Genomic DNA, 27,896 nt, shown 5'->3' with positions numbered 1-27,896 from the left:
AAACAAGGCTTTGGTGATTTGGCTTACTTATTTTTTTTTCTTCCTTCTTCCTAAAGAAAACCAGTTGAGAAGCTGCAGTTGGGTCTGACAGACCTTTGAAGACTGTAATTAAAATGTCTAAATAAGGAGGGGATTTTGACTCTTAATTGTGAAGTGGGAAATGTCTTCTCTTCCTGCTCTTTTAATAAAGTACAGGTTTTTTTCACATGGCACTTGCAACATTTTAATTGCAACATGATGGTTTGGGCAGTGAAAAATAATTATTATACAGTTAATTCAAGCTGGGTGCAGTTTTAATGATCATTTCTACTGAACTTGGTAAGATTTACTGCCCTGAGAGCTTCAAGAGTGACACAGGTGGGAGTGTCCCTGTGGGGGAGAAAGGAAACTAATGCTTTCATTTCTTGTAGGCCTGAGGATACCCTTCTCTCCACAGGTAAAGCCTTTTAGGTAGGTTCCCCTCCTGTGCTCCCTCCTGCTGTTCCTGATGTTGTCCTTTCCCACTGCAGGTCAGCCAGAACAACATGCCCATGATGTCATCCCCGTCCCCAGTGCAGCAAGCCCCCACGCCGCAGTCGATGCCGCCGCCGCCGCAGCCGCAGCCGTCCCCGCAGCCGGGCCAGCCAACGTCCCAGCCAAACTCCAACGTCAGGTGAGGCTCTGCAGCTGCTGAGCACTGCTGTGCGTGCCATGAGCCTGAGATTTACACAGACATTCAGTAATCTTACTCTGTTTCCACTGAAGTGGATGAATTTTAATAGCAACTCCACTGGGAGCACGGGCGAGACTGTGTTGAACTCGCTCTGAAAAGTCACATTGTACATCAGGAATCTGTGTATGAAATCTCAGCGAGGCAGAACCACAGACTGCCAGGATGCTGCTTACTAAAATCACATCTGCTTACAGCTGATGATCCTTCCTTGTCAGATTCTGGCAGGTTTAATGTTATGCTTATTTCACAGCTCTGGCCCTGCTCCATCACCCAGCAGCTTTCTCCCCAGTCCCTCTCCACAGCCATCGCAGAGCCCAGCAGCTGCACGAACACCTCAGAACTTCAGTGTCCCATCCCCAGGTCCTTTAAACACTCCAGGTAAAGGAACTGAGAGCTGTGCTGCACACCGAGGGTTGGACTATGGTTTGGTGACTGTAATAATCCCTGGGAAATCTGGTATTTTTGGCACAGTGTAAATTCCAAGAGCTCTACGTAGTAGCTGGCGTTGCAGGTAGTGAACGTGTCACATACACCACATAACACAACAGCTTGGATTCCCAGATCAAAATCCATCAAAACCTCATTCCTCATCACTCAACTATGTAATGGGCTTTCCTAACTTCCCCAGTCTTTGAAATAAAGAATGATACTTAATTTAATGGAGCAACTTTATGGAGGCATAATGATTCCTTAGTTCCAACAGGAAAGAACCCTTAGTGATACTGTGCAGTTGTGCAGGACATAACCACTGAATCCCAGGCAGCAGTTAAGTCAGTCCCAGGCAGCAGTTAGTTAGTGAGTCCCGGTCAGCAGTTAGTTAGTTAGTCCCAGGCAGCAGTTAGTTAGTGAGTCCCGGTCAGCAGTTAGTTAGTTAGTCCCAGGCAGCAGTTAGTTAGTTAGTCCCGGGCAGCAGTTAGTTAGTTAGTCCCGGGCAGCAGTTAGTTAGTTAGTCCCAGGCAGCAGTTAGTTAGTTAGTCCCGGGCAGCAGTTAGTTAGTTAGTCCCGGGCAGCAGTTAGTTAGTTAGTGCCAGGCAGCAGTTAATCCTGGGCAGCAGTTAGTTAGTTAGTCCCAGGCAGCAGTTAATTAGTTAGTCCCGGGCAGCAGTTAGTTAGTTAGTCCCGGGCAGCAGTTAGTTAGTTAGTGCCAGGCAGCAGTTAATCCTGGGCAGCAGTTAGTTAGTTAGTCTCAGGCTGCAGTTAGTTAGTTAGTCCCAGGCAGCAGTTAGTTAGTTAGTCCCGGGCAGCAGTTAGTTAGTTAGTGCCAGGCAGCAGTTAATCCTGGGCAGCAGTTAGTTAGTTAGTCTCAGGCTGCAGTTAATTAGTTAGTCCCAGGCTGCAGTTAGTTAGTTAGTCCCAGGCAGCAGTTAGTTAGTTAGTTAGTTAGTCCCAGGCAGCAGTTAGTTAGTTAGTGCCAGGCAGCAGTTAGTTAGTTAGTCCCAGGCAGCAGTTAGTTAGTTAGTTAGTTAGTCCCAGGCAGCAGTTAGTTAGTTAGTCCCGGGCAGCAGTTAGTTAGTTAGTGCCAGGCAGCAGTTAATCCTGGGCAGCAGTTAGTTAGTTAGTCCCAGGCAGCAGTTAGTTAGTTAGTCCCGGGCAGCAGTTAGTTAGTTAGTGCCAGGCAGCAGTTAATCCTGGGCAGCAGTTAGTTAGTTAGTCCCAGGCAGCAGTTAGTTAGTTAGTTAGTTAGTCCCAGGCAGCAGTTAGTTAGTTAGTCCCGGGCAGCAGTTAGTTAGTTAGTGCCAGGCAGCAGTTAATCCTGGGCAGCAGTTAGTTAGTTAGTCTCAGGCTGCAGTTAGTTAGTTAGTGCCAGGCAGCAGTTAATTCCAGGCAGCAGTTAGTTAGTTAGTCCCAGGCTGCAGTTAGTTAGTCCCAGGCAGCAGTTAGTTAGTTAGTCCCAGGCAGCAGTTAGTTAGTTAGTGCCGGGCAGCAGTTAGTTAGTTAGTCCCAGGCAGCAGTTAGTTAGTTAGTCCCAGGCAGCAGTTAATTCCAGGCAGCAGTTAGTTAGTTAGTCCCAGGCTGCAGTTAGTTAGTCCCAGGCTGCAGTTAGTTAGTCCCAGGCTGCAGTTAGTTAGTTAGTCCCAGGCTGCAGTTAGTTAGTTAGTCCCAGGCTGCAGTTAGTTAGTCCCAGGCAGCAGTTAGTTAGTTAGTGCCAGGCTGCAGTTAGTTAGTTAATCCCAGGCTGCAGTTAGTTAGTTAATCCCAGGCTGCAGTTAGTTAGTTAGTCCCAGGCAGCAGTTAGTTAGTTAGTCCCAGGCTGCAGTTAGTTAGTTAATCCCAGGCTGCAGTTAGTTAGTTAGTCCCAGGCAGCAGTTAGTTAGTTAGTCCCAGGCTGCAGTTAGTTAGTTAATCCCAGGCTGCAGTTAGTTAGTTAGTCCCAGGCAGCAGTTAGTTAGTTAATCCCAGGCTGCAGTTAGTTAGTTAGTCCCAGGCTGCAGTTAGTTAGTCCCAGGCTGCAGTTAGTTAGTCCCAGGCTGCAGTTAGTTAGTTAATCCCAGGCTGCAGGCTGCTTTGCTCCAGAACACCTTCCCAGGTGTTCTCTGGCACTTTGCACTTCCCCACCAGACAGAATAAGCAGTTTGTAATCCTGAATGGAGGTAACATACTGGCTGCTTCTCATACCAGTGTTGTGTGCTCTGCACATAGGAAAGGACTCATTTAACAAAAACTGTGTGAATTTATTGTGTTTATTTTGTGTTAAAAGCATCAGAGAAAGGTAAAATAAAGACCTAGAAAATGGGTATATGGAACTTTGGTACTTTGCAGGGATTGAGAATTGCTGTTCTGGCCATAGAACATGTTATTTCTACACAAAGACTAGAGGGTGGGCAAGCACTTAAACTATGCAGGGCATCCAGTTGTGGATTTGGGTATTTGACAGGAGCTGCACTATGAGAGTGCCACATTTCAGATCAAGATTCTGAAATGTGAGAATAATGTTCTGCAGTGTTTTTTATCACCCTTGACATGCAGTCTTCCTTTTTGCCAGGAAATCCAAATTCTGTCATGAGTCCAGCCAGTTCTGGTCAGTCAGAGGAGCAACAGTATCTGGAAAAACTCAAACAACTATCCAAATACATTGAGCCACTCCGGAGGATGATCAATAAAATAGACAAAAATGAAGGTGAGGTTTCCTCTATTTGGCCATGCATTTATCTGTGTCAGCTCTCTTATCTGCTGAAAGAAGCAATACTTTGTCTTTTGTGGTGACTTCCTTTCCAGAGATTAAAAATATCAGAGAAAGTTAGCTGTTCTTTCTTGCTTCTAACTAAAGGTTTTAGTGTGAGGAGTGGGCAAAACCCATATCCTTAAATTTTCTTTTTTTTTCACTTCTGATGTTTTTGAAACATGTAGAGTTTATGCTTTGAATATACTCAGGATTAGATGAAAGGTCTTTAATCCTCACTAGCTTCTTTAGTATTGGCTCCTGTTTTCATTGCTGACAGTGCTGTGTTTGTGTGCAAGAACAGAAGCTCTTCTTGTAGTCCATGTTTGTGTTTCTCGTCCTGTTTCAGATCGGAAGAAGGACCTGAGTAAAATGAAAAGTCTCTTGGATATCCTGACCGACCCTTCCAAACGGTAACTTCTCCTGCCAGTTTCCCACTATTCCAGCAGTCTGCTGTTCAGCCCAGCTGCCACTGAGGCTGTCCCTGGGGCTCGGCTGGCAGAAACACTTCAGCTTTGGGGGTGATGTGGATGAAATTTCTGCTCTTCCACAGGTGCCCCCTGAAGACGCTGCAGAAATGTGAAATTGCTCTGGAGAAGCTGAAAAATGATATGGCTGTGGTATGTAATGCTTTGTGCCAGCACAGATAAGCAGCTCATTCCAAAAAGTCTTAAGACTTGGCAGAATCATTTTTGCAGTTTTTATTACTCATGCTGTTAAAACTTGAAGTAAGGTTGGACAAAATAAGAAAACAGGAAAAGATGGACTTCATGTTTGTCACCTGTATGTTTAACTGAACTTTCAATTTCTTGTGCTCTGTGCCAAGACTTGAATAATTCTTTCTTTGGACTGTGGCTGATTCCAGGACAGCCTTCCTAAACCAAAACTGCATGGTTTTGGTTTTTTGCTTTACTTCCTCCCTTAATGTTACTATATAGAGTTCTGAGAATCATTCGCATTTCATGCCTTGGAAGCTTTGTGCTATAAAATTTTTCAGAATCAATAGTAGATATTTCTATTTTTGGTGATGAAAGGGGGCTTCTGTTGTGTTTCAGCCTACTCCACCACCTCCCCCCGTGCCCCCTACCAAGCAGCAGTACCTGTGCCAGCCCCTGCTGGACGCTGTCCTGGCCAACATCCGCTCGCCCGTGTTCAACCACTCCCTGTACCGCACCTTCATGCCGGCCATGACCGCCATCCACGGGCAGCCCATCACGTACGTACCACAGCCCCTGCCTGCCTGAGCTCCTCAGCTGAGGAAAACCTTCCCCTGGGAGTTGTTCAGAGAACAGATGGGTTTATGGATGAGGGTCACCTGTAGCTTTTCTTTTTTCCTGTGAATATTGAACGAGTGCAACGTTTGCACCTTTTCACCTGCTCCTTCTGCGGTGTCTTACGCAGGGCCCCCATTGCCTCCCCTCGGAAGCGGAAATACGAAGAGGATGAAAGACAGACCATACCCAATGTCTTACAAGGGGAAGTTGCAAGATTAAATCCTAAATTCCTGGTGAACCTGGACCCTTCACACTGCAGTAATAACGGCACAGTTCATCTCATATGCAAGCTAGGTAAGGAGAAAGGGGGACATGTCTGGTGTTCTTTGGTTCTTTGCTAGAAATCAAACTCAATTTTGCACAAAAAGCCTCCTGTCTGGCAAGAAATGCTCTGCTCTGATGGAGTGTGTTTGCCTTTTAGATGACAAGAATCTTCCAAATGTGCCTCCACTCCAGCTGAGTGTTCCAGCAGACTATCCAGACCAGAGCCCTCTGTGGATAAAGAACCCCAGGCAGTATGGTATGAAGATGCTGCCTTGGCATTTGTTGGGCATGTGCATGTGGCAGCAGTGGGGAAGTGTGAACACCTGATGTTGCTCTTTCACTTTAATGCTTTTAATACAACTTTTATGACAACTTCTTTAACTGTTCTCCCTTTTTTCTCCAGCAGCCAATCCCTTTTTGCAGTCAGTGTATCGATACATGACTTCCAAGCTCCTGCAGCTCCCAGACAAGCACTCGGTCACAGCCCTCCTGAACACGTGGGCACAGAGCATTCGGCAGGCCTGTCTCTCTGCTGCCTGAGTCACCTCTGCAATCGTGCAGCAGCTGCCTCTCCCACGAGCCACTGGAACAGCCCCCTGTGGGGAGGTTATTCAGAAGAAGAAGCCTGATGTTGTTCTGTTTCTAGGTTGTCAGGTTCGGTAGAGAACCTGATGATAGACTTAGCTTTCATGCTTTCTGTCTTCTGCCTCTGTGGACTTTTGCCAGCATTTTCAGATATACAAAATGTGTATATATGGTTCTCAAGACTGTATTTAGGATGAGTTTTTATTGTCTTCTTAGAGAAGAAATTATTTGTGGACTTCCATCAGGGAGTCTGGTATAAAAGGGGTAGGGAAAAATGTCCTAATTTGCTTCAAAATTTGCTCAGTGCCAGTATTTCTTTCACACTGTTTGTTTTGTAACCTGATACTGCCCCAGAAATAAATGAGCTGCAACTCAAATGTGCTTGAAACTTCCCAGTGGGTGCAGGAAATTTGACTATTAGCTTTGCCCAGAGATGAGATAAAGCACATGTCTCAAATATGTGAGATAAATCTGAATAATTACACTTGGGGGTGGAAATGTGGAACTAAACAGAACAAAAAAAGGTTTTATTTTATAAAACCTTTTATAGCTTATTTTAAATGCAACTTTGTGTAAACGGCTTTTGGTTAGCAAAAGAGTAAGGTTGATGAGAAAAAAGAGATACCAATGTGTACACTAACTTCCTCTGTAAATTCAGTAAATGTGTACAGAAAGATGGGGGGAAACCAACAGTACAAAGGCCAAGTGATCAAATCAGTCCAGCAGGTTTGTAGCTACATTTCTTCTTTTAAGAGTCTTTCTGAGGCATCTGGCTTCCAATGGGAGTTAATTCAGTGCTCTGAAAATCTTTTTATACTACTTCAGTTTGTTTCAACAAAAAAGGAAAAAAACATCTCAGGAGTAGAACTGACAACTAATCCATTGTGCCTTGAACAGTGATGGGCACTCAGGTCACTCATCAGCTGCCCTATTGGCACTTTGAATGAAAACATTCACCACAAGGAACTCTAGTTTAATGATTTTTTCATATTTCCCCATCTGTCTGAGTTGCTCCTTCTTAAGTTCTGGTGCAGGAGAATTTCAAGTATCAGATGTTCCAATAATGTCCTGCCCCATCTCTCTCTGTGCTGTGCAGCAAACCTGAAGCGTAGCTGGGCTCTCTTACAGAAGTGTCAAGAAATTGCTCTGAGCTCTGTAAATCCACGTGGTGTCATCACTTTTAGGATGTTTTGGAATGTGGGTATTTGGTAAGCACTGACTGAGGCAGCAGAATGCTGTCAGGATTTTGTACATGAGCTAATGCAGTATCTGTTTGTTTCTACTGTAATAAATTTATTATTATTCCTGTGTTGGACATTGCACTGCTCTGCTCCTGTTAAGACACCGTGACATGAGGGTTCCTGTGTTCTGTGCTAAGTGAGAACTCACTGGGGCTTTGAAGGGTTAGGGGACAAATCATAAATGGCTCTGTCCCTCATGCACCACATCCCTCCTGTCCTTAGTGAACTGGAAGAACTGGTCAAGAGGTTAGGGATGGGATCTACCTGCAGTTGTATAAATACTCATGGCTCATTCTTCCCCCCTCAAAAAAAAACCAAACCAAACAACATATTCACTAGAGTCTACAGGAACACATTTATAAAAATAAAATTTACATTGATTTTCTCTACAAGGCCACATCAATGTTTATAAAACTCCATTAGCTTTAGTATTAAAAATATTTTACGAAGATCTGATATAGTTAAAACATTTTAGTCGTGGAATCCCAGGCTCATCCTTACAAGATTTATTTTTATAGGCCCGGAAGAGGAAACTAGTGTTCATGTGGTTTCCAGCCTTCAAAGAAGAAAGTCATTATTACAGCATAAAGAAAATATCCAATTAGGATAAGGAACGTGCAGCCAACTGGCCCAACATAAAACCAGGATGCAAGGAAGTAGATCATCAGCAAAGAAATCAGAGTCCTGTAGCTGGCCAGAAACCTCAGACTGATCCTGGGTCCCCAGTTGTGGCTCGTTCTGTCCCTCACCACGGGGCTGTACCTGATTTTCTGCACGAGCTGGGGGTTGGTCAGATGGTAGCGACACAGTCTGCCAACAAAATCGTCCCTGGAGCAAAGCACTTCCATCTGATCTGCAAACTGAGGGAAGATGCATTTAAAAGTTAGTGTCCTCCTGCAAATTCTGTCATAAAGGAACTTATTTTATGGTTTTCTTCATCTAGAGAATGAGGGTTAGAGGAAATGGGATCAAACTGCACTGTTAAACAGCAGAACTGTCTTAGTGCAGGCTTGCCTTGTGTTTTCATACCTAAGAAAAGCAAATTCTTTTCCTGTTTAGAAGCATTCATTCTGAATGTCAGTCCACTATCCATCAACCATGAGTCCCTTAATTAATCACACTTAATCACAATGTTTTGTGTAGGAAAAGCAGAATTACAGGTAGAGAAGCAGGCAGTACTACCAGGAAATGCATCCCAGTGGAGAACAATGAAGCAGAGGCAGTAAGAACAGATGAAGTGTCCCACAGTGCAGGGGCGGTGCAGGGGCGGTGCAGGGGCGGTGCAGGACAGGAGGTGCAGGGGCAGGGCAGTGCAGGAGGTGCAGGGGCAGGGCAGGACAGGAGGTGCAGGGGCAGGGCAGTGCAGGAGGTGCAGGGGCAGGGCAGGACAGGAGGTGCAGGGGCAGGGCAGTGCAGGAGGTGCAGGGGCAGGGCAGTGCAGGAGGTGCAGGGGCAGGGCAGGACAGGAGGTGCAGGGGCAGGGCAGTGCAGGAGGTGCAGGGGCAGGGCAGGACAGGAGGGTGCAGGGGCAGGGCAGGACAGGAGAGTGCAGGGGGGCAGGGCAGTGCAGGAGGTGCAGGTGCAGTGCAGGACAGGAGGTGCAGGGGCGGTGCAGGACAGGAGGGTGCAGGGGCAGGGCAGGACAGAGGGGTGCAGGGGCAGGGCAGGACAGGAGGTGCAGGGGCGGTGCAGGACAGGAGGTGCAGGGGCAGGGCAGGACAGGAGGGTGCAGGGGCAGGGCAGGACAGGAGGTGCAGGGGCAGGGCAGGACAGGAGGTGCAGGGGCGGTGCAGTACAGGAGGGTGCAGGGGCAGGGCAGTGCAGGAGGTGCAGGGGCAGGGCAGGACAGGAGGGTGCAGGGACACCGTGGGAGGCAGGGCTGTGCTCACCCTTTGGTTGAGCACCGAGGACAGGCGGAACAGGAGCCGCACCAGAGCCGCGTTCTCGTAGCTGCGGATGGGCTGCAGCTCAGCATCCCCCTGGTACTGCAGCTCGAACCTCCGTAAGCCATTTATGATCTAGAAAGGAGAATAAACACCTCAGCAGGCTGCTCCACCTGAAACACCTTCTTACTGGCACCTCCCTTAGCCCCAGATAAGCTGCATTTCTCTTCATCATAGAAGGAGAACTTGTTTCTTCACAAACAACCTAGGCAGTGATATGGAAGGGTTTTTCTCTCACCTGGTACCTGCCAAGGGGTGTCAGAATGAGGCCATTCTCACTGGCAATGCAGTCTGGAAGCTGCTTCTTTCCATTCTCATCTTGAGCTGTCCCACACTTCATCATCATCTGGGTCAGCTGGGCTTCACTCAGCTACAAGAGTAAGACAGTGCTAAAGCAGGTGTTTGATCCACCCCCTATTTAATTTATTTCTCACTTAACAAACTCATTAGCATTGGAAGTCCTTGACAGCCAGCTCAGATACCAAGAACTGCTTAAAAGCACCTCAGACATTAAATTGAGAGAAAGCTCTCCAGATTTGTCTGTGCTTGTCAAATTCTAGAGGAGTGCCCTGGTTTAGATCTCCATTAGCTCCCAAGGAGTATCAAAGAGCTGTCTCCTAGGGCAGTTCTGTACAAGGGAGTGTGGCTGCAGAGAAATTAATCTGTTATTTTTATGTTTAACAGTTTGTCCATAGCTGCAGCTGTATTTTTACAGCTCTGCGTTTAGAAGATACTGGAGAGTTCTTTAAATTGCCTATTTGGAAACATGAGGACAGGCTTGGTGTAATCAGGTTGGGTATAAATTATACAGTCCAAAAGAGTAATCACTTAAAGTCAGTTAGAAATTCAGAACACCTAATTCCATCTACATTGAAAACGGTTTTGAAGCAGGTAAGGTTGAGCAGATGTTAGAATTTATTAGGAAGATCTCTGGCCAGCTTTGTGACTCCACAAAGTAGAAGAGACACAGATGCACATTTGACAAATCCTGATTCTTGTTCTCGCTGCACAAGTCCTTAGAAAGATGTTACTTACCTTAAAGATCTGGCACAAATATTCCAGTGCCTTCTCTAAATATTCATCTGTTTTTTTGATGCTGTCCTGCCCAATTTCATCGAGGTCATTGCCTGTGTAGGAACCATTCACCTCAGATGGTGTGAATCTAAACCACGAGAAGAAGGACTGGCTGGCCAGCGTCTCTGCAGAATGGTCTGATATGGACTTTGCTGTCTGCTGTGCCTGACAAATTAACTGGGCCAGTTTCAAAACCTGAAACAAAAACACAAAACAAAAATTGTGTGGGACAAAGATAAAGGACTACTAAGCATCAATACATGGATAAAACAGTGCCTTGATAGCTGAAAGTGAGAGCAATCCCAGCAAACCCACTCCCTTAGTGCATATGAATTGTGCTGACTGTGAGCTGCATTTCCAGCAGGGCAGAGGCAGTTCTGTTGAAGCATTTAAGAAACCTCAGTGCTGCTCAGATTCTTCAGGTGCTTTTTTTTCTTTTTCCTGCTGCTTTTGTGTGACTTGCTGGTAGGTACTGATCAATCAGAAGATCACGGTAAGCATGTTTGAGAGGAAATACCATATACTGCTCCAAGGCAGCAAGTGTTACATTAACTTATTACTTAGCAAAAAAGAAGCAGATTTCTACAGCTGTGCTGGACTGAGACTCCTCAGGGTCCAGAAGTCACTGTCAGCAAACGAAATTATTCAATAATGCAGGGTGTGAAGTTTTCCACTCTTAACCTCTCCTACTATGGATGCTCAGCAGTGAAAACATCTGTCACAGTAGAAAGGCAGGTGACAAGGAGCTTGCTGCTTACCAAATTCCTGACTTCTGCACCAAACATCTGTTTATACTGGAAGTCCTGTCCTTCCAGGCTGTAAACATGACTCTTCACCTTAAATGAGGCATCTGTAACAGCTGGAGACCGTGATGACAAAAAACTCCCCCCAAGAGTGGGGCTCATGAAAAGCCGGTGCTGACGGTGGGGAATAACAAGTTCTGGCTCCAGGAACAACTGTTCTCCTGGAATGTGAAAAAAGCAGTGAAGGTGGTTACACAATGCTGGTCCTGCTGGGGAAGGTCCAGCTGCCCTAAGGCTGCTGGGGAACTTTATTTAGAGAGGGAGTTCTAAGGGGAAGGAGGCCTTCATCACTGTTTGTGTTTTACTTCTCTCTGCCCAGAGCAGAAAATGTCAGCGTGCATTTAATGCAGACCACACACAGCAGCATTTTAAGTTCATAACAATTTTCAACAAAAAGGCAGTGGAGGAACACACTTCAGACATTGATACTTGTCAAATCTCATCACTCCCAAATCCACCATATCCTCATTATCCTGAAATGCATGCATGACTCTTTTACTAAGTATAGAGACTTTTGGAGATACATAAAGTTTAAATCCTAAAATATATAATGAAGTAATACAAGTGTAAGAAAAGCTGACAATTGTAATTGAGTTCTTTAAAGAAAAATTGTGGAATGCAATCTATGGTGATTAGAGAACTACAGACCTTTAAATGGTAAAATAACATGAAAAATGGGAGAGAAGTCCATTCACTTCAGTGCTTCTGAGATGAGATACAACTGTTGTGAAGAAAGATTGACACAGGACAACAAAAGATATCAAAATATCCTTTTACCTTTCAGGATCATTTCAGCTAGATTGGGCTGAGCAAAGACCTTAGCTACTCGGAACACCATGAGGGCATTTTTTGGACTGACCAAGTCTGTTCGAAGAGCTCTGTTCAGAAATCCCACAAACAGCTTGGTATACATAAGCAGGTTTTCTTGAATGAAGGAAGCCCTGTCGAAGTGAGTACAGGATTTGTGAGTACAGTTATTTAAAGAACTGTTATTTTATCTTCTACCAAATAAGCCACTAAATGAATATTTTATACTGTCTCTGGAAAGATGGTCAATTTTCACTGAGACAAAAAATACTCTCAAAACAAAAACTGGTGTCCTAAGAAATCATTCTCTAGTCTTATACAGGAATTTAATTCAGGTGGGTGCTCCTGCAATCCTGTTTTACTCAGGATGTCCTGGGGGTTTGGCCCCTGCTCACCATTTCTCCGAGACGCTGCGAGGCAAAGGCTCAGTGCTCTGCGGGGGCTTTTCGGGCGCGTACCTCCAGGGCTGCAGGTAACTGAGCCACATCTCCAGGACCTGGGCAAGACCACACAAACACACATGAGTGCCAATCCCTGCTTGGAAAGGAAGGCAGCAAGGGGGGATTGAGGTGGGTTTTTTGGTTTGTGTTTTGTTTTTTGTGGTTTTTTTTTTCTTTTTTTTTCTTTTTTTTTTCTTTTTCTTTTTGTTTTGTTTTGGTTTTTTGTGTTATATAAAGAATTTCACTGGTCTAGAAAAGAAAGATGTAAAGACCAAGAAAGAGATGCTAAACAGCAATAACTAATAATGAATTCTAATAATTAACAGCTAGTTCTAATAACTAGTTCTGTTGAGTACAGACTTAGGTGGATAAGCAGGTACATACTGCTCTGAAAGAGGCATCCAGAGGCCAGTGGCCAAAGCAGTGTTGCAGGAAGATATAAAGCTTCTCCTGGACAAACCGAGGAATCACAACCCTGCAAAAAGTTTCAAAGACATTCACGTGTATAAACTGGCAGCACATTTTAAAAACAAAACACCCAGCCCTACCAACCAAAAATCCAACACACTTTCACAAAAGCAAATAGAGAAAGAATTGAACAAAATTTGTTCTTTAACTGAAACTACTTCAAGCCATTGAATTTCAACTCAAATTTTTAAATACCAGATACTAAACTAACCTTGGCCAGAATCCTCTGGTAGCATTTGCTTTTCCCTACAGACTAGTGCAATAGCTGCTGCTGAAGCTGCCCCTCCTCAGAGGCTCTCCTGTACTTTTAATAATGTACTTCTGTTATTAGCATCAAAACAGAACAATTCAACCTCTCAGAGAAAGGTGAGATTTTTATGGAGAAAGCTCAGCTTTTCAGTTCTATACATTTCAGAGCCATGCTCACACACCAACCTTTTAAACTCCTCCAGCGGGCTGGCTGTGTGGGAGTGGGCTGAAGGGGAGAGAGGCTCTGGTTTCAGGCTGTTGCTGAAAGCATGCAGATGTTTCACCAGCAGTCTTACCACCAGCACATGCTCTTCTGTGGGCTTGAATGACTCCTAGATTCAAAGCAAAAGACAAGCAACTAAGGAGTGTAACTTGCCAAATGTTATGGGAATTCAGGACAATTATATTCTCAGATTGAAATACAGGAAATGGTCTCTTTCTTCTAGGTTCTTCACCATAGTTTGGTGCCACCTGATTTTGGACAGGTTTGCTCCCCAGGACAAGCTGCATCAATCTTCTGCCACCAGTTCACTAAGAAACAGCAGCATATTTGGATTGTAAGAAAAATTATCTACTGTACTCTAATGCACTGAATTTTGTACTAGCTTTAAAGAACACAACAACATGTAGCTTTTGACTTACCCCTTTCTGAAAAAAGAATATTCAGCCTTTCATTGTGGCTGTAAGTTCATTGCTGCAGAAGCACAGCAGGTCCTTTGGTTATGCTCATGGCTGGCTTTACTGAGTTCTCCTTCCTATGCTGGTACTCATCAGCCTCACAGGAGAGAATAATCCTAGACAGTTACAGTCACAACAAGAACTGTTCCCAGGCCTGTGAGATCCTGTTGGTTCTGACATCCTCAGGGGCAGAGGTGGCCTGAGTGGGAGCAGCACAAGGGAGTGTTTGATACAGCAGGGAGGTGAAGGAGGCAAAGACCTGCTGGTTCTCCTGCTGAATGTGCACCCAAAGCACACACTCCTCTGCCACAACTGTGAACTAATCTCAATCCACCACTGAAGGCAGATTTTGAGATTTGTATTGTTTTACAGAAGTTGAGAAGAACAATGTACACAAAATATAAGTTACAGCTGCAAATACAATGGGAAGTGCTGGAAAGATGTATTGGATTAGCTGCAAGAAGTTTCCAGTGCTTGAGGCAGGGAGGGAGTGTGTGTCTATGTCTTTATGTCCTTTCTCAGCAATGCCTGAGGCAAAGCAGATGTCTTTGTACACTCCTTAGGATTTTGCATACACTGTGACATTCACTCCAGGCTCAATGACAGCCCTGTAGTGCAGCTGGACCCCAGACTCTGCTAAGAGAGGGATAAATCTTTACCAGTTCTAATGAAGGCTGGGCTTGTTTTTGTCAGCTCCAACTTGTACCAGCATGCTTTCTACAGTCCTGATGAGTTTATGCAAGAAGGTAGAACTCCAAGAAGTTGTGTGGTCCACTGGGTCTGGACCAGGATCTCCCCAGCAATTAGAGAGGCTGAGTACCCTGCTGCAGGCCTTGAAAGGTTGTAATTTTAAAAATCCCAAGCCCCCTTGAAGGTACCTATGGAATTTACAAACCCACCCTATTTCAATACATCATTTTGGGTGATGGTAGTAGTTTTTCCACATAGCAGTTCTTACAATTTCCTCTTAGCTGGATCACCACCATTATGAATGTCACTGGTTTAAAAACTACTTTTCCCCACAAGTGTTTTTGTTGTCAAACCTTTTTGTACAGGATGGATGTGTGCCATTCTCAATTCTTAATACAGTAATTAAATAAATGTAACAGTAAAAAAGATTTCAAGTAGTACGTTCTATGTTCCTTTCTAAACAGCACCTTGAGATATTATAGCACTTAATTAAAACAAAACAAAACAAAAAGATTAAAGAGCAGGGAAATGCCATGTAGTGCTAAAGAGCTTTATAGTACATAAGCTAGGCCCTCCCATGCCCAAAATGAAGACCCAATGAATAAAGGACTGAAGTAAGGAAAGAGGAATCAGCAATCTGTTCCAACAGGAATGTTTTTGCATGCACATTTCCTGAACAATCTGCAAATGTACCACTTGTGCTTTTGCAAAAGCGGACAGTCAAGTTGACATTGCCAACACAAATTTAGTATTATCCAATGACATTTCCTTGGCTAAAAACCCCCAGATGTTACCTACCTTAATCTGGGTGACAGCCATGCAAATTCTGATCTTTTCCTCCACGCAAGGTTTGCATAAATGACTACTGTGTGAGAGGCAGAAATCTGCCCTTGGTGAAGACAGCTTTGGTGCCAAAAAACAGCATAGCTGGTAAATCTTACACTGCAAGAATGCATTTCTAGAAACAGAGTTTCCAATTAGTCCTCATAACATGCCAGAGTTTAACTCTTTTCTCCATGACCATAACATGCCAGAGTTTAACTCTTTTCTCCAGGACCTTTGCTAATACCTCTCAGTATCTGTTTCACTGAACAATTTGGTGAATTTCAGTGCAGTGCTCTCAAATTATAAAACCACACCTTGGCAGAAGAAGCTGCTGTACAGCCAGCACCAATACACTTCGCAGATTATATGATGGAACAAGATTTTTAAAAAGGAAACAAAATGAAAAGATGGCAATACTTGGTATGCGTGGAGGGCCTGGTAGCTGGATTGGGCAGGACTACCGTGGTGTTTACTGGAGATACTGAGTCGGTAGTGGAGAACCTCCAGCTGAGACAACAGAAACAAAAAGGAAGGGGGGAGGGAAAAAAGGAGAGAAGAGAGCAAGAGAAAAAAAAAGTGAGAATGAGCCCAAGGAAGAAGGGTGGGGGGAAAAATGAACATCACAAATACAGTCAGGGACAACATATCACAATAACAACTGCAGCCACAGTATCCTCTTTTTTCTGGTGTTCAGTAGTTTGATTCCACAATATTTCTTACCCTTTATCCACTTGGAAATACAACTGGGAACAGGTGTCAAAAAAGTGGCTGCTCTTTTTGCTGCACTCAGAGCAAGGACTTGTGGGGGCTATGGAGCTTTTGCCAAATAATTTCCCCATTTCAGAAGTGAATTGAACTGCAGCAACAAGGGTTTACACACTGCTGCAGTGTTTTATTAAAAATTGAGTAAGAGAGCAATATTCTGCAAGGTTTTTTACATTTATTTTGAAAACTTTGCCCTGTGTTCCTGTTCTGCTGGAAAAGCACAACTTGTATGCAGAAGAAGTTCCAATTGGACTTTCCTGTCCAGAGAAATCTGTCTTCTCTCTGCTTAAAGTCTCTTTGGGAACGCTGCAGATCTTGTGAATTTCCCCAAAAGAGGAAATTATTTTTGTTGTTAGGGGAACATTACACATCTAAAAAGGCACAGACATACCTAGCAGAGTGCTAAATGCTGAAGCAAAAGGCATCTTGCCATAACACTGAAGCCTCTGCAAGCCTCAGCCAGATCCCTTCCTGGAGGAAGAACCTGACCAGTATTTTCTGACTTTGATAGTGAAGAGGATACTGTAGCAACAGTGACACATATGAATGAAATTAATGAAAAAAACATAAAACAAAAAATGTACACTACACAGACCCCAATGAGTGTTGTCAGGCATCTAAACTAACTCTCCAGATCACACCTCTGCTGTCTTTAAACAGCCTCTACCCCATCTCCTCCACTGTCAGCTTGGCAGCTTTTGGTTTCACGCCCTTGCAGTGGCAGGGTTGTTACTGCTCCCAAACCGACTGCCCTGCCACAGGAACCTGCAACCCCCTGGGTTTTAATGGGTGTTCCACATGCAGTGCTGGGGGCTGAACACCTGGCATTGGAAGGTCAGGAAGCATGACAAAGTTTTATCAAACTACTTCTTTTTAGGCATTTCTTGTGGTAACAGCAGAAGGGAATAGGAAAAAAGATGCTGCACACTTGGACTCTAGATCATCAGAGAGAGAAAAAACAAACAGACAAAAGAATTGGAAAATAGTTGAATTAAAAGGAAAAACAGTGACAGCATAGCAAATAGCATCAACCTCAGGTTCCCAGCAGACCCAAAAAGAATTCAAAGTTGTAATGTGTATCTTCTCAAAAGAAATTATTTACTCTTCATTCCCATTCCACTGCCTTCTACTTACAAAGGGAAGACTGTGATGACATTACCAAGGTTTATGGAAAAATCTATGATTCTCCTTCTCAAGAAAGTTACTTATTTGAGACCTGTCTTAGCCCATGAAAGCAAACTAATCTGGCTGCTGGACAAAGAGCAAGTTCTGCAGAACCTCATGCCACCTTCCAATTCAGACATGCAGCCATTTCAAGCCACTGCTGGGCAAACAGCTCAGGATCCAGGAATGGTCACTAACTGCCCTTCCTCCAAACACACAGGAGGCGAAACAGAATCAAGGGAACTGCATCATTATCAATAATTTTAAGAATAAGGTACAGAGCCATCTTGGGTTTCCAGTCAAGGTCTTTATGCTTGTGTGAAAACAGAGCTTACACTTCTGGATGTTCTACTTGCTCATGTGAGGAACTACAAGGCAGACTGTTCTCCTTCAGCCCACCCAGTCTCCAAAGTTCAGTTTAAGCATCACAGGCTAATGAACAGTCCTGCCCCTAACTGATCTAGAACCTTTCCTCAGCCCTGCAGGAGAGATCCTTCATCCATTTATGTATCTCCTGGGGAATTCCAGTGCCCCATTCTACTCTTCCACACCCCCCCAAAAGGAAGACCTCCTATTTTACATGTTCATGATTACTTCCCATCAAAGATGAAACTAAAATACCATTGGGGAGTTATGGCCTCAGGCTGTGGCCCAACACACCTTGTGGAGGATCCTGAAGTGCTGATTTCAGGGAACTGTAAGCTCTACCTAGGCCCTACTCCACCATAACGTGGAGAGCCACTGTCTGCAACTGCTGCTCCCTAGTGCTAGAAGAGAGCATCTGAAATACAGAGGGTGAACAGAGGAGAGAAGTTTAAAGCAATCATCATTTCTGGCCTAAGCACAGCGCTTGATGCACAGAGACTGGACAGACAGACAGACCAAAGGTACTTCAAGCAAAGCCTTTCCATCACAGGTGCACAGCCATGCTGCTGGGAGTCCCAAGTGGAGACTTTGCAACATTAGTGAGTTTGCATTTTGACCTCAACTTTGAGAATGAAAGACAAAACCCATCACATTTCAGCTCTCCAATGTTTTTCCCTAGCAAAATATAAATGTGTTTTATTTCATATCCTGTGGACTGAAGGATTAGATTTTTTCAATCAACTCTTCATATTGCACTTCCACACAGGAATAAATCCTGAGTAGCTTTTATTATTTTCTCTCCCCTTCTAAGAAAGTCCCACTGTGACCCAGAGGGAATTCAGAGGATCAACATTTTCTCCTTCAAATTCCCTTTACATTTATAATGCCTTTAATCTTAGCCTCCCCAACATTGACTTACTCCTTACATGCAGTAGTTTGTTACTGAACAGGCCACCACAAACTGCTTACAACAGTGCATTATCTGAGCAAGAACTTGTCAGATAATCCAAATTCATAGCTGCAGAACTGCTTCTGACACCATTATGGTGAAAAGCATATTTTGGAACATGAAACAATAAACGGCAGTTAAGTAAGATTTGTTTTTTAATTTGGATTTAGGCTGAAAAATGGTTACAGATGTTAGAAATTACTAATTGGTATTTCAGTAACAGTTGCTATCTCTGCTAGAAATCAATTTTAGCTATTTTTACAGTCATGTAGCCCCAGTGGGATTTAACACAATGGTTTTATAGTAGCATCTTCTCAATCATTAGTACTTTGGTATTGATGTTCAGATTGTTGTGACCATCCCACAAACTCATCTTGAACAAAAAAAAGGAACAAAAACCAGAACAAAACTCACACAACTTCTGCAATGAAGGCAAATCTGGATGACACACTTAATCACAACATTCTTTGTAACTGAATTATCAACTCTGGCACACTTATGTCAATACTGTGATAAGTTACTTCTTTCCTTTGGACCAATATACATAAAAAAGTTCTGCACAGAACAGGAGATTTACCCCAAGGTAGGAGCTCAAGCACCAGGTGATGTTCACGAGTGCAGTACAAACTATTACCTTGACATGAGGGGACTGCATTTTCTGATACATTTCCAGTGAATAATGATGAAGCCACATTTCAACAAAGATCTGCAAAACAAATATTTGCTCAGCTGAGGAAAGAAAAATAATCCCACACCCTCAGTCAGAAGATAAGTGTAAAGAAGACCACAGTATGTGACTTGAAAAGTGGTGCTGGTAAATAGACAGCACCTCTTCAAGATGTGTCAGGTTATCATGCCAATGGCTGAGATGACAAATGCTTAGCACTTGCCAGGCATCAATTAGCTCAGCAACAAGGTGAGAACTTGTTTCAGAATAACTGCTAAATCCAGGTACTCTTCTCCTTCCCTTGATAACAAACAAAATCAACTTGGCTGTATTTAACCTTTGCCTTGATATGAAGCACCTTGCTCAGCTATAACTCAACAGCTTCACAGTGGTTCTTTGTTGCATTAACAGGAAGCAACAGCTGCACCGCTTAATTCCAAAACCAAGCTAAAGCAAACAAATTCCCTCAGAGAGCAGAAAAAAACACTGCAGGGCATTTTCTTCCTTAAATACAATGTACCTGAAGCAGTGTTTCTGATCTCCAGATCTCCTGGGAGGCTGGGTCGGCGTTCACAGAGGGTTGGTGAGCAATGTGGCGTTTCAGCAGGCTGGTGTGGTGCATGCCATAGGAGGAGAAAGGCACTGCTGGGGACCTTCGAGGACAAACGCAGGGAAATACAGAAGTCAGGAAGGCTTGGTGCAGTACAGGGCCATGTAGGGATGTAGCATTGCTTTTAATCAGTATTTTATAAAATCAGTATTTTATAAAATCAGTATTTTATAAAAAAATCAGTATTTTATAAAAAAATCAGTATTTTATACACTTTAAAAGAGTCCTTCAAACTGCATAACTGATTACACATTTCAAACTTCTGCAACTTCCTGTCATTACTAATCACTTCAATTATGATTATAACCAACCACTATTCCTATGTAATAAAGATGGAAGTATGGAGGCATTTCCTACTTGTTTGATTTTGTTCCAACAAGCCATACTTTGTCTGCACTGTTCCCACAGTTTGCCCCTGACACTGCAGCCATTACCTGGGAGTTGGGGAAGGGATAGCTCCCCCAGGATTTGAAGAAGGTGGGGGAAGGACACTCCCTTCTGTGGGCAGGAAACACTTGAGGTACGTGTCCACCAAGATGAAGTAAGCACTGTTGGAAGGGCTGACATGATGGGTGGCAGGTGAGTTCTGTAACAGACACACAGGATATACCTGGGGTTAAACACTGCTGCTTTAAGCCAGTGCTGGCAGTGAGGGCACAGCCCCTCAGCATAAAAAAGAGGAGTGGTTAGAAAGGGTGAACTGGCAGCAAAGACCCCTTGGAGCACAGGAAAATGAGCTGTAAGAGAAGGGCTGCTGCAGCAATGACTGTAACCAGGCAGAAGAGAGGTAACAACAGGCAGAGGAACCAAGTAACCACACTCCACAGCACAAGGTGTGGTTCTGACTGTACAGAAGCCCTTATTGTATACAGGGCAGGGAAACCATGTGGAATCCATTGCCTGCTCCTTGTTAGCATGAGACTGCTTACTGGTGTGCCCAAGGTGGGTATTTTGTTTATTATCCAGTCTTGGATCATCAAATGAAGCAAAGCAACAATAAACTCCACCAGAACAGATGAAACTCCTGCTAATTTGACTACACAGCACCCCAGCAGGCTCTTAGAGCATTATGGAGAAAGGCCAACACAATTTTAAGGGAAAAAATGTGAAAGGCACTCACCTTCTGTGTAATCAAACTAATTGCAAAGTAAAACATGTAATATTCAAATGGATCTGGAAGAACAGAGTTAAGGATCACATAATAAAAACCAGGTACAGCTGTTAGATATTGGGAGATGCTGAACAGACACCACACTTGTACTTAGTCTAAAGTACCTTGCTAAAACTTTTGAGCAAGTTTAGCCTTGGCTTCTTCCTTTCCAGACAACTGAAACATTGGTAACTGAGGTGCCCTCTGTGTGACAAAGGGTTTGTGCTACTCTTGGCACATCTGACTGCTTCAAACTGAAACCAGCACAGCTACAGCTACACTGCTTCCAAAAGTACTCTAGCTGCAAAGTGAACATGCCCTTTTCCTACCATATTGCATAAACTACAAGTACTTACAAAAACCAAAATTGTGAAATACAGGCTCTACTGAGAAACACTGGGAATTTTGTGGTTGACTTGATTAAGGCCAGAAATTCCTCCACAATGGGTTTACAGGAGGACACGTTTATTTTAAATTGTAATCTAAACATTTCTGATCAGCCCAAACTCTTCAGCATGAACATGATTTACCCTACGTACATAATAAATGTAGAACAGAAACACTCATGATGTCTCAGTTTTAGATACTTAAAAAATTAGATACCCAACGATTAAAAGGATACTAAGAGCCAAATTCAAACCTAAACCACCAGACGAAGGAAACTGGACTTTGTTGTGGTATAAAGAGCATTCTGGCAGGACTTGCTCTTGTATTGAAGCCTTCACAGGGCCCTGAAAGACAGAGCAACAAAATATTATCTGGCTACTCAGCACAGTGCAAAGTATGTTTTCAGACAGTGAGATTCTGCATTCCAGCGTTTTGGGATGATCTATACATTCAGCTCAGTGGGATTTTATTTTGCATTTTTTTATTTTATTACATTGCAGTAGTTCCGTGTCCAAATGCAGGGTCTTTAGAGAACTCTTAACTTTCTCTCTGAAAATGAGTATGCAGAATATTTTTCATTTAAATTCAGTATTTTTGACAAAACCCTTCACTGTGACTTTTCCAATTGGAGCGGGAGCAGCAGAGCATTGGTGTTTGGCTGCTGGTTTTGTCCAGGTAATTGAGCTGTGAAGCAGCAATTAACGTGTATTTAAATGAGGTTTCCTTTTGTTAAAGACTGTAGGACTACCCAAACCAATTTCTAGAGAGCATGTAGGTGGAAGCAATGGAAGAAACTCAGTGAAACAGCTCTGCAGATGAACACTTTTGCTGGAAATGTGACACTCCATACCCAGGATAGCAGACTACAAACACACGGGCACACAGCACAGGCAGGGAAGGCACTGCTCTGTGGCAAGTTTAGAAAGCTACTCCCAATCCTGCAACTACCAATAACCACACAACTCCTCTGGGGACAGAGTAAGAATCCCAGTGCAGTTTTCTTGGCTGAACACACATATCCAGCTGCTAAGAACCACAATCTCCCAGAGGTTTTATGGCTGGGAACTCTCCTTCTCCAGGAGCCATTTCAAGAAATGGGTCTGCTCTAAACCTGGAGCGCTGAGGCTACACCTTGGCCTATACTGAAATGTAGGCATAAAGTGCATGCAAAGTTCCAACAACTACATTCCCTTCTTCCAAACTATTCAGTTACTCACTGGAAGATATGAGACAGGAAAATCATATCTGTACTCTTCTGCTTGGAGCTTGTAAACCAGCTTCATCATCGGGCCACTGCAAACAACATCAGAAAGTGAATCCCATGGTAAACACCCTCTGCTGCCTCACTTCTGTGAACGTAGGTTTGCACCACGGAGAAAGGTCAAACGCTGGTGATTTCTTCACCAATTCATTTCTTAATCTATGCTGAAATGAATGAGTTTACCTGGGATCCAGGAAATCCAAAGCCACAGAATATTCATTAGGATTGGTTCTTCCCTGCAAGCAGCGAAGATTCCAGCCCACGATGATGCCATCCAGGCTGCCAAAAATGCTCTCCACCAGCCACTGGAAGATGCCATGCAGCTCCTTCAGGGAAAACACAAAGAACTAATGTGTGCAGTTCCTCCCTTGGACAATCTCTGCTGCATGTACTAGAACACAGAGACATGTCTGCCATTAATTTATAGCTGTGTCTGGATTATCACGGGCAAATCATTCATTCAAAGCATTGCATTAGAACATGGCAATCATGGGAGACCTATCCTGACTTCTGATCCTACTGAAGTTGCAGCAATGCTCATCAGCATCACTTGCAGTTATTTGCCATATTTTAAAAACAAGTTTTCTTTGTAAACTGAGGCTGAAAGGCATTAATGAAGGGCGATGAAATGAAACAATGACTAGAAAAGGTTCTTAATTCTTGGCAACACCAGATTTCCACTGCTTCACTGGAGGCCCCAAAACTCAGAATCACACAATCAGGCTGGCAAAGAGCTGAGATCATCGAGCCCATCCTGTGAGCAGACACCACCGTGTCAGCCAGACCACGGCACTGAGTGCCACATCCAGCCCCCCCTGAACCCTTTCACGTGGCTCCACCACTGCCCTGGGCAGCCCCTTCCAGACAGTTTGTCTTGGTAAGACAAAGAGGAACAAAGAAAACAGTACCATAAAAAACCAACCCCCCCAAACTCGCCAAGCAGCGAGGTTCTGAACATCAGAGACTGCTCACCTTGGCAGGCAGCTCCTCGATGATGGTCTCCAGATCGTGGCACCTCTGCGCAAACGGTTTGTTGACACAATCCGCCTTCAGCGTGGCCTGCGACAAACCACAAGGGAAACCCGCTCACAGCCCGAAATTCCCCGCCAGCGCCGCCGCCCCGGCGCAGCACTCCTGCCCACACCCGAGCTGCACGGCCCGAGCCGTGCCTTCACAGGCACAGCACCCCTGTACCGAGACACCGCTCCGCTGCCCGCCCGGCCCGGCCCGGCCCAGCCCGGCCCGTCCCGCGGGCTCGCCCCGCGGCAGGAGGAGGCCGCACACGGCTGTCCCCGCACCCACCAGCAGGAAGCTGGGCTGCTGCAGGTGCGGCCCGGCCATGCCGCCGCTCCCGCTCCGCTCCCGTCCCTCAGAGCCCTCAGCGCGCCCCCGCCCGCGCGCCCCTTCCGCGTCACGGCCCGCGCGGATGACGTCACGGCGGCGTTGCCGTGGAGACGGCCCCGCGCTGAGGGAGGGCGGCGCTGAGGGAGGGCGGCGCTGAGGGAGGGCGGCGCTGAGGGAGGGCGGCGCTGAGGGAGGGCGGCGCTGAGGGAGGGCGGCGCTGAGGGAGGGCGGCGCTGAGGGAGGGCGGCGCTGAGGGAGGGCGGCGCTGAGGGAGGGCGGCGCTGAGGGAGGGCGGCGGGACCCGGCGCCTTCGCGGAGCCGCGGAGTGTCCGGAGCTGGAAGCGACCCCCACGGACCGTCCAGTCCGGCTCCTGGCGGTGCACAGGTCACCCTAGCAACCCTACCCCGTGCCTGCCTGAGAGCATTATCCAAAAACTCCTTGAGCTATGTCCGGTTTGCGCTTATGCCCTGGGGAGCCTCTTCCAGTGCTCAGCCACCCTCTGGGAGAAGAACCTTTTCCCGATATCCAGCCTAAACCTCCCCTGACTCAGCTTTGTGCTATTCCCTCGAGTTCTGTCCGTGGTCAGCGGAGGGGAGATCAGTGCCTGCCCCTGCCCTGCCCCTCGTGAGGATGTTGAAGCCCACAGTGAGGTCTCCCCTCAGTCTTCTCCGAGGTGAGCAAAGTGCCCTCAGCCGCTCCTCATAAGGCTTCCCCTCCGGACCCTTCCCCATCCTCGTGTCCCTCATTTGGACGCTCTCTAATAGCTTAATGTCTTTTTTATACTGTGGTGCCCGAAAGGGCACACTATATCCCAGGTGAGGCTACCCCAGAGCAGGGCACAGAGGGACAATCCCCTCCCTTGCCCTGCTGGCAGTGCTGATGTCCCCCAGGACACGTTGTCCCTCCTGGCTGCCAGGTGACTCTCACATCCAACTTTCCAGGACCCCCAGGGCCCTTCCCACAGCCGCTCTCCAGCCTCTCATTCCCCAGTCCGTACACACAGCCAGGAGTGCCCTGTCCTAGGCACAGAATCCGTCACTCGTGTTAAATTCCATGCGGTTGGTGATTGTCCAGCCCTCTGATTAACCGAGGTCCCTCTGCAGCGCCTCTCTGCCCTCGAGGGGGTGCCCCGTAACCCGTGTTTGGGGCTCCAGGGGTTTCTTTCTTTTCCCGGAGATGTGTTAAACACTCGTGATGTCCCGGGGCAGCCACTCGCAGCCACACCCGGCTTGGTGATCCTGGCGTGGGGTGAGCACGGTGTGAGCAAATTAACAGCAGTCAGAGTGTTAAAAACGAGCCTGTAGTATCGGCTTTTGCATTTATGAATAAAGCTTTTACATGTTGCTATTGATTGTAAGTATTCAAATACAGCATAATTCATAACCCCTTTTAGCTGCTTGCTAATAGAATTTTTCATTCTAGGTATGCACTGTATAGCCCACAGAAATAGTAGTGTGATGAATATATTATATCTATGTATACACCTTGCAGCTTATAGAAATAATGGTGTGATGAATGTATGATACTGTAGGCCTTAGCAAAACATAAAATGTTAAAATACTTCTGTGTAACTGAAAGAACTATATAAAGCAATGATGTTGTTTCCCATATCTGCTGACTGACCTCTCCAAGTGATAACAGTGACACAAACCAGAGCACCATTTGAGAAGAACTTGTTAACTCCTCCTTATCAGGGAAGTGTGAAACAACAGGATGAAGCCACAAGAAGGAATAAATATATTAACCTTATCTGCAGAATGTCATGCAGATAAGTCAGAGTGAAAAAACAAAACAAGAAAGTTCATACAACATCAAAAGCTCCCAAGATTATTTGAATAATGCATGAAACTTATGAATATGGATGTACCTTAGTAAAGTAACAGTATATAGATAACAGTGCCTTAATATACTGCCGTTCTCATTGGCCAATAGCCAGAAACACCCAAGCACTGGACATTGTCCTGTTTTATTCCCTTATTAACCTTTTAAATTAGTCTAAATGAATTTTCATTTATCTCCAGGACAAAGGCAGAACTCACTGACAACATACCCCTCCTGACTGCTCAAAAGGACAGTTTTGTCCAAGCTACAGCACAGGGGTGTGTGCGTGTCCTGTGCTGGGTGTGATGCACACACGTGTGCGTGTCCTGGGTGGGATTCCTGCGTGTTTTACTCTTTGTAGACCGAGACTAACTGTGAGCGAGCGCAGCTCTGAGGGGCCGCTCCCGCCTCCAGGTGGGGATAACGAGCTGCGTTAGCTCCACAAAAACCTGCTGGGACTTGGGGGCAAAGATTCTGCGATGTGCTTATTTGGCTGTGAAAGTTACGCGTGTGAGTGTCAGGACTTAGGGAAACAGTAAACTTGGTGTATTTTCGCTAGGTGATAGGATCGGAGAAGGAATGCAAGGAGAAATAAAGGATCGGGTGGAAACGCAGCACTGGAGGTGCTCAGTGGGAGTGGCTCAGTGATGCCTGCTCAAACAGAGCTGCATGAGAGAAATGCATCAAATTATTTCCAGAACTAATGGAACTGCTGAGGAGAACTGTGGGACGACAGTCTGGTGTACTCTGGAGCCTACTGAAATCGATGGTGTAGGTTCATATCCCTCTTACACAGAGCATTTTCACATGTATATATCAAGATTGTATATGTGTTTTTTTCTCATTTTGCAGATGCAAAGACCAAAGTCCAGAAAAGTCACCTTACCTAGGTTTCCTCTGATATGCCACTTACCTAGGTTTTCTTTTTCCCTTCCTCCCAAATTTTAGCTGCCTTTAAGCCATAGCAAAAGAAAGGCTTTTTTGTTGTTGTTGGTATGTTTTTCCTGAGAGAAGTATTCCTGAGGGAGTTGGAGGCTGAGCTGTTTTTGCAAGTATGGATTCCATGTTTAGGGGCTTGTTTTAGTTTTTATCATTCGTTGTCAGAGGTTTCTGACAGCCAGAGAAGTGACTAACCAGCCATACCCAGAGCTCTCCTAGGTAGCCCCACATTTTGTCACCTTGGTGTAATCACTCCAGCATAAATCAAACTCTGTAGAGGTAATTAAGTTAATGTAATTGTCATAAAGATGAATAACTCAATTTGTGCATAGAAGATTGAATATAACATCCAGTTACCAGAAAATGCACAAGGAATAGGGAGATTCTAAATCCTCCAATGCCAGCTTGCAGTGTTACTGATGCTCAGGTTAAACATTTGGGACAAGTAAACCACAGACTGTGGTTCTGGTGCTCACAGTGCTGGCTCTGGAGCTCACATAGCCTTTTTTTTCTGAAAGCACTACTAAAAACTTTTGAATTAATTCATGTGAGGCATCCACTGCGTCATTCACAGGCATTGATGGGAAGTTTGGGTTCAGGAGTGTTACATCAAGGCTTCAGTAAGTGGCTTTTCCCCTTTAAAATGAAGTGGTGTTTGTAGTGAGTGATGCCATGTTTTATAGAGCTGGCAGATATCAGAGGGACAAACAGAAGCTTTGGGACACTCCAGCTTCTCTTGGAGTCTGACTCAGATGCAGCAAACAAGTCCAAGCTGGGAAAACGTGACTGCAACATTAACTTGATTACTGTGATTAATGAAAGGAAAAGACAAATTAGAAATAATCTATTTTGGAGAAATGGCGTAGACGTCTGATAACATTGTTGTTTTTACAGGATTAATTTAATCTCTTCCTGTAAATATAGGTTAGAGTGTTCTAACAGTGGAGATCTGTCAAATATTTTCTTTTGGCTGGAGAATTGTTTGGGTGTTGATATGTCAGGGATGGGTGAAATGATTAGAAAGCATCCAGTCTGTTCAGCTGTGATGGGAACAAAACCAGACTACCAGTTCATGAGGAACTGTCTGGAACAGGACCTGGATTCATCTAGGTGAGGAGAAAAGGGGAATTTTCAGAACTGTCATTATGTTTCTAGCCCAACCAAAGTAACTTCTGTCTCCAAATCTGTTCACTTCACACAAACATCAACTTGATACTGTTCCTGACGTGCACAGGCCTGCTAAGGCTGTCAGTCAGGGT

At 45.0% G+C, this 27,896-nt stretch overlaps 2 protein-coding genes across 5 annotated transcripts in view; one reads left to right on the top strand and one right to left on the bottom strand.

The window, feature by feature from the left end:
- MED15 (mediator complex subunit 15) overlaps positions 1–7,305 on the top strand; it is a 28,070-nt gene extending 20,765 nt beyond the window's left edge. For 2 of the 3 annotated variants that reach the window (XM_063415651.1, XM_063415652.1), the window contains 9 exons: positions 510–652; positions 963–1,090; positions 3,696–3,830; positions 4,222–4,285; positions 4,426–4,492; positions 4,928–5,088; positions 5,274–5,440; positions 5,568–5,666; positions 5,814–7,305. In XM_063415651.1, the coding sequence (XP_063271721.1) occupies positions 510–652; positions 963–1,090; positions 3,696–3,830; positions 4,222–4,285; positions 4,426–4,492; positions 4,928–5,088; positions 5,274–5,440; positions 5,568–5,666; positions 5,814–5,950 (1,101 nt within the window). In that variant the 3' untranslated portion in view covers positions 5,951–7,305. The remainder of the gene's footprint in view (positions 1–509; positions 653–962; positions 1,091–3,695; positions 3,831–4,221; positions 4,286–4,425; positions 4,493–4,927; positions 5,089–5,273; positions 5,441–5,567; positions 5,667–5,813) is intronic. The other variant, XM_063415650.1, reaches the window with a different exon arrangement.
- A 262-nt stretch (positions 7,306–7,567) lies between these two features.
- On the bottom strand, positions 7,568–23,992 carry SMPD4 (sphingomyelin phosphodiesterase 4). 2 transcript variants are annotated; one of them, XM_063415653.1, is made up of 19 exons: positions 23,835–23,992; positions 23,505–23,591; positions 22,716–22,858; positions 22,489–22,564; positions 21,507–21,615; positions 20,855–20,907; positions 20,169–20,320; positions 19,645–19,777; positions 19,092–19,163; positions 15,631–15,720; positions 13,207–13,352; positions 12,688–12,778; positions 12,259–12,359; positions 11,834–11,997; positions 11,012–11,217; positions 10,215–10,448; positions 9,418–9,549; positions 9,126–9,254; positions 7,568–8,096 (listed from the first exon to the last, which is right to left on the bottom strand). In XM_063415653.1, exons 1-19 carry the CDS (start codon positions 23,871–23,873, stop codon positions 7,770–7,772), a joined length of 2,484 nt encoding a protein of 827 aa, XP_063271723.1. In that variant the 5' UTR covers positions 23,874–23,992; the 3' UTR covers positions 7,568–7,769. The 2 variants fall into 2 exon arrangements, with proteins under 2 accessions (XP_063271723.1, XP_063271724.1); XM_063415654.1 differs by lacking the exon at positions 15,631–15,720.
- Positions 23,993–27,896: the final 3,904 nt, after the last annotated feature.

The sequence above is a fragment of the Prinia subflava genome, chromosome 19, assembly GCF_021018805.1.
Source record: "Prinia subflava isolate CZ2003 ecotype Zambia chromosome 19, Cam_Psub_1.2, whole genome shotgun sequence".
Classification (NCBI taxonomy): domain Eukaryota; kingdom Metazoa; phylum Chordata; class Aves; order Passeriformes; family Cisticolidae; genus Prinia; species Prinia subflava.
This window is presented reverse-complemented; position numbering and strand designations above follow the sequence as displayed.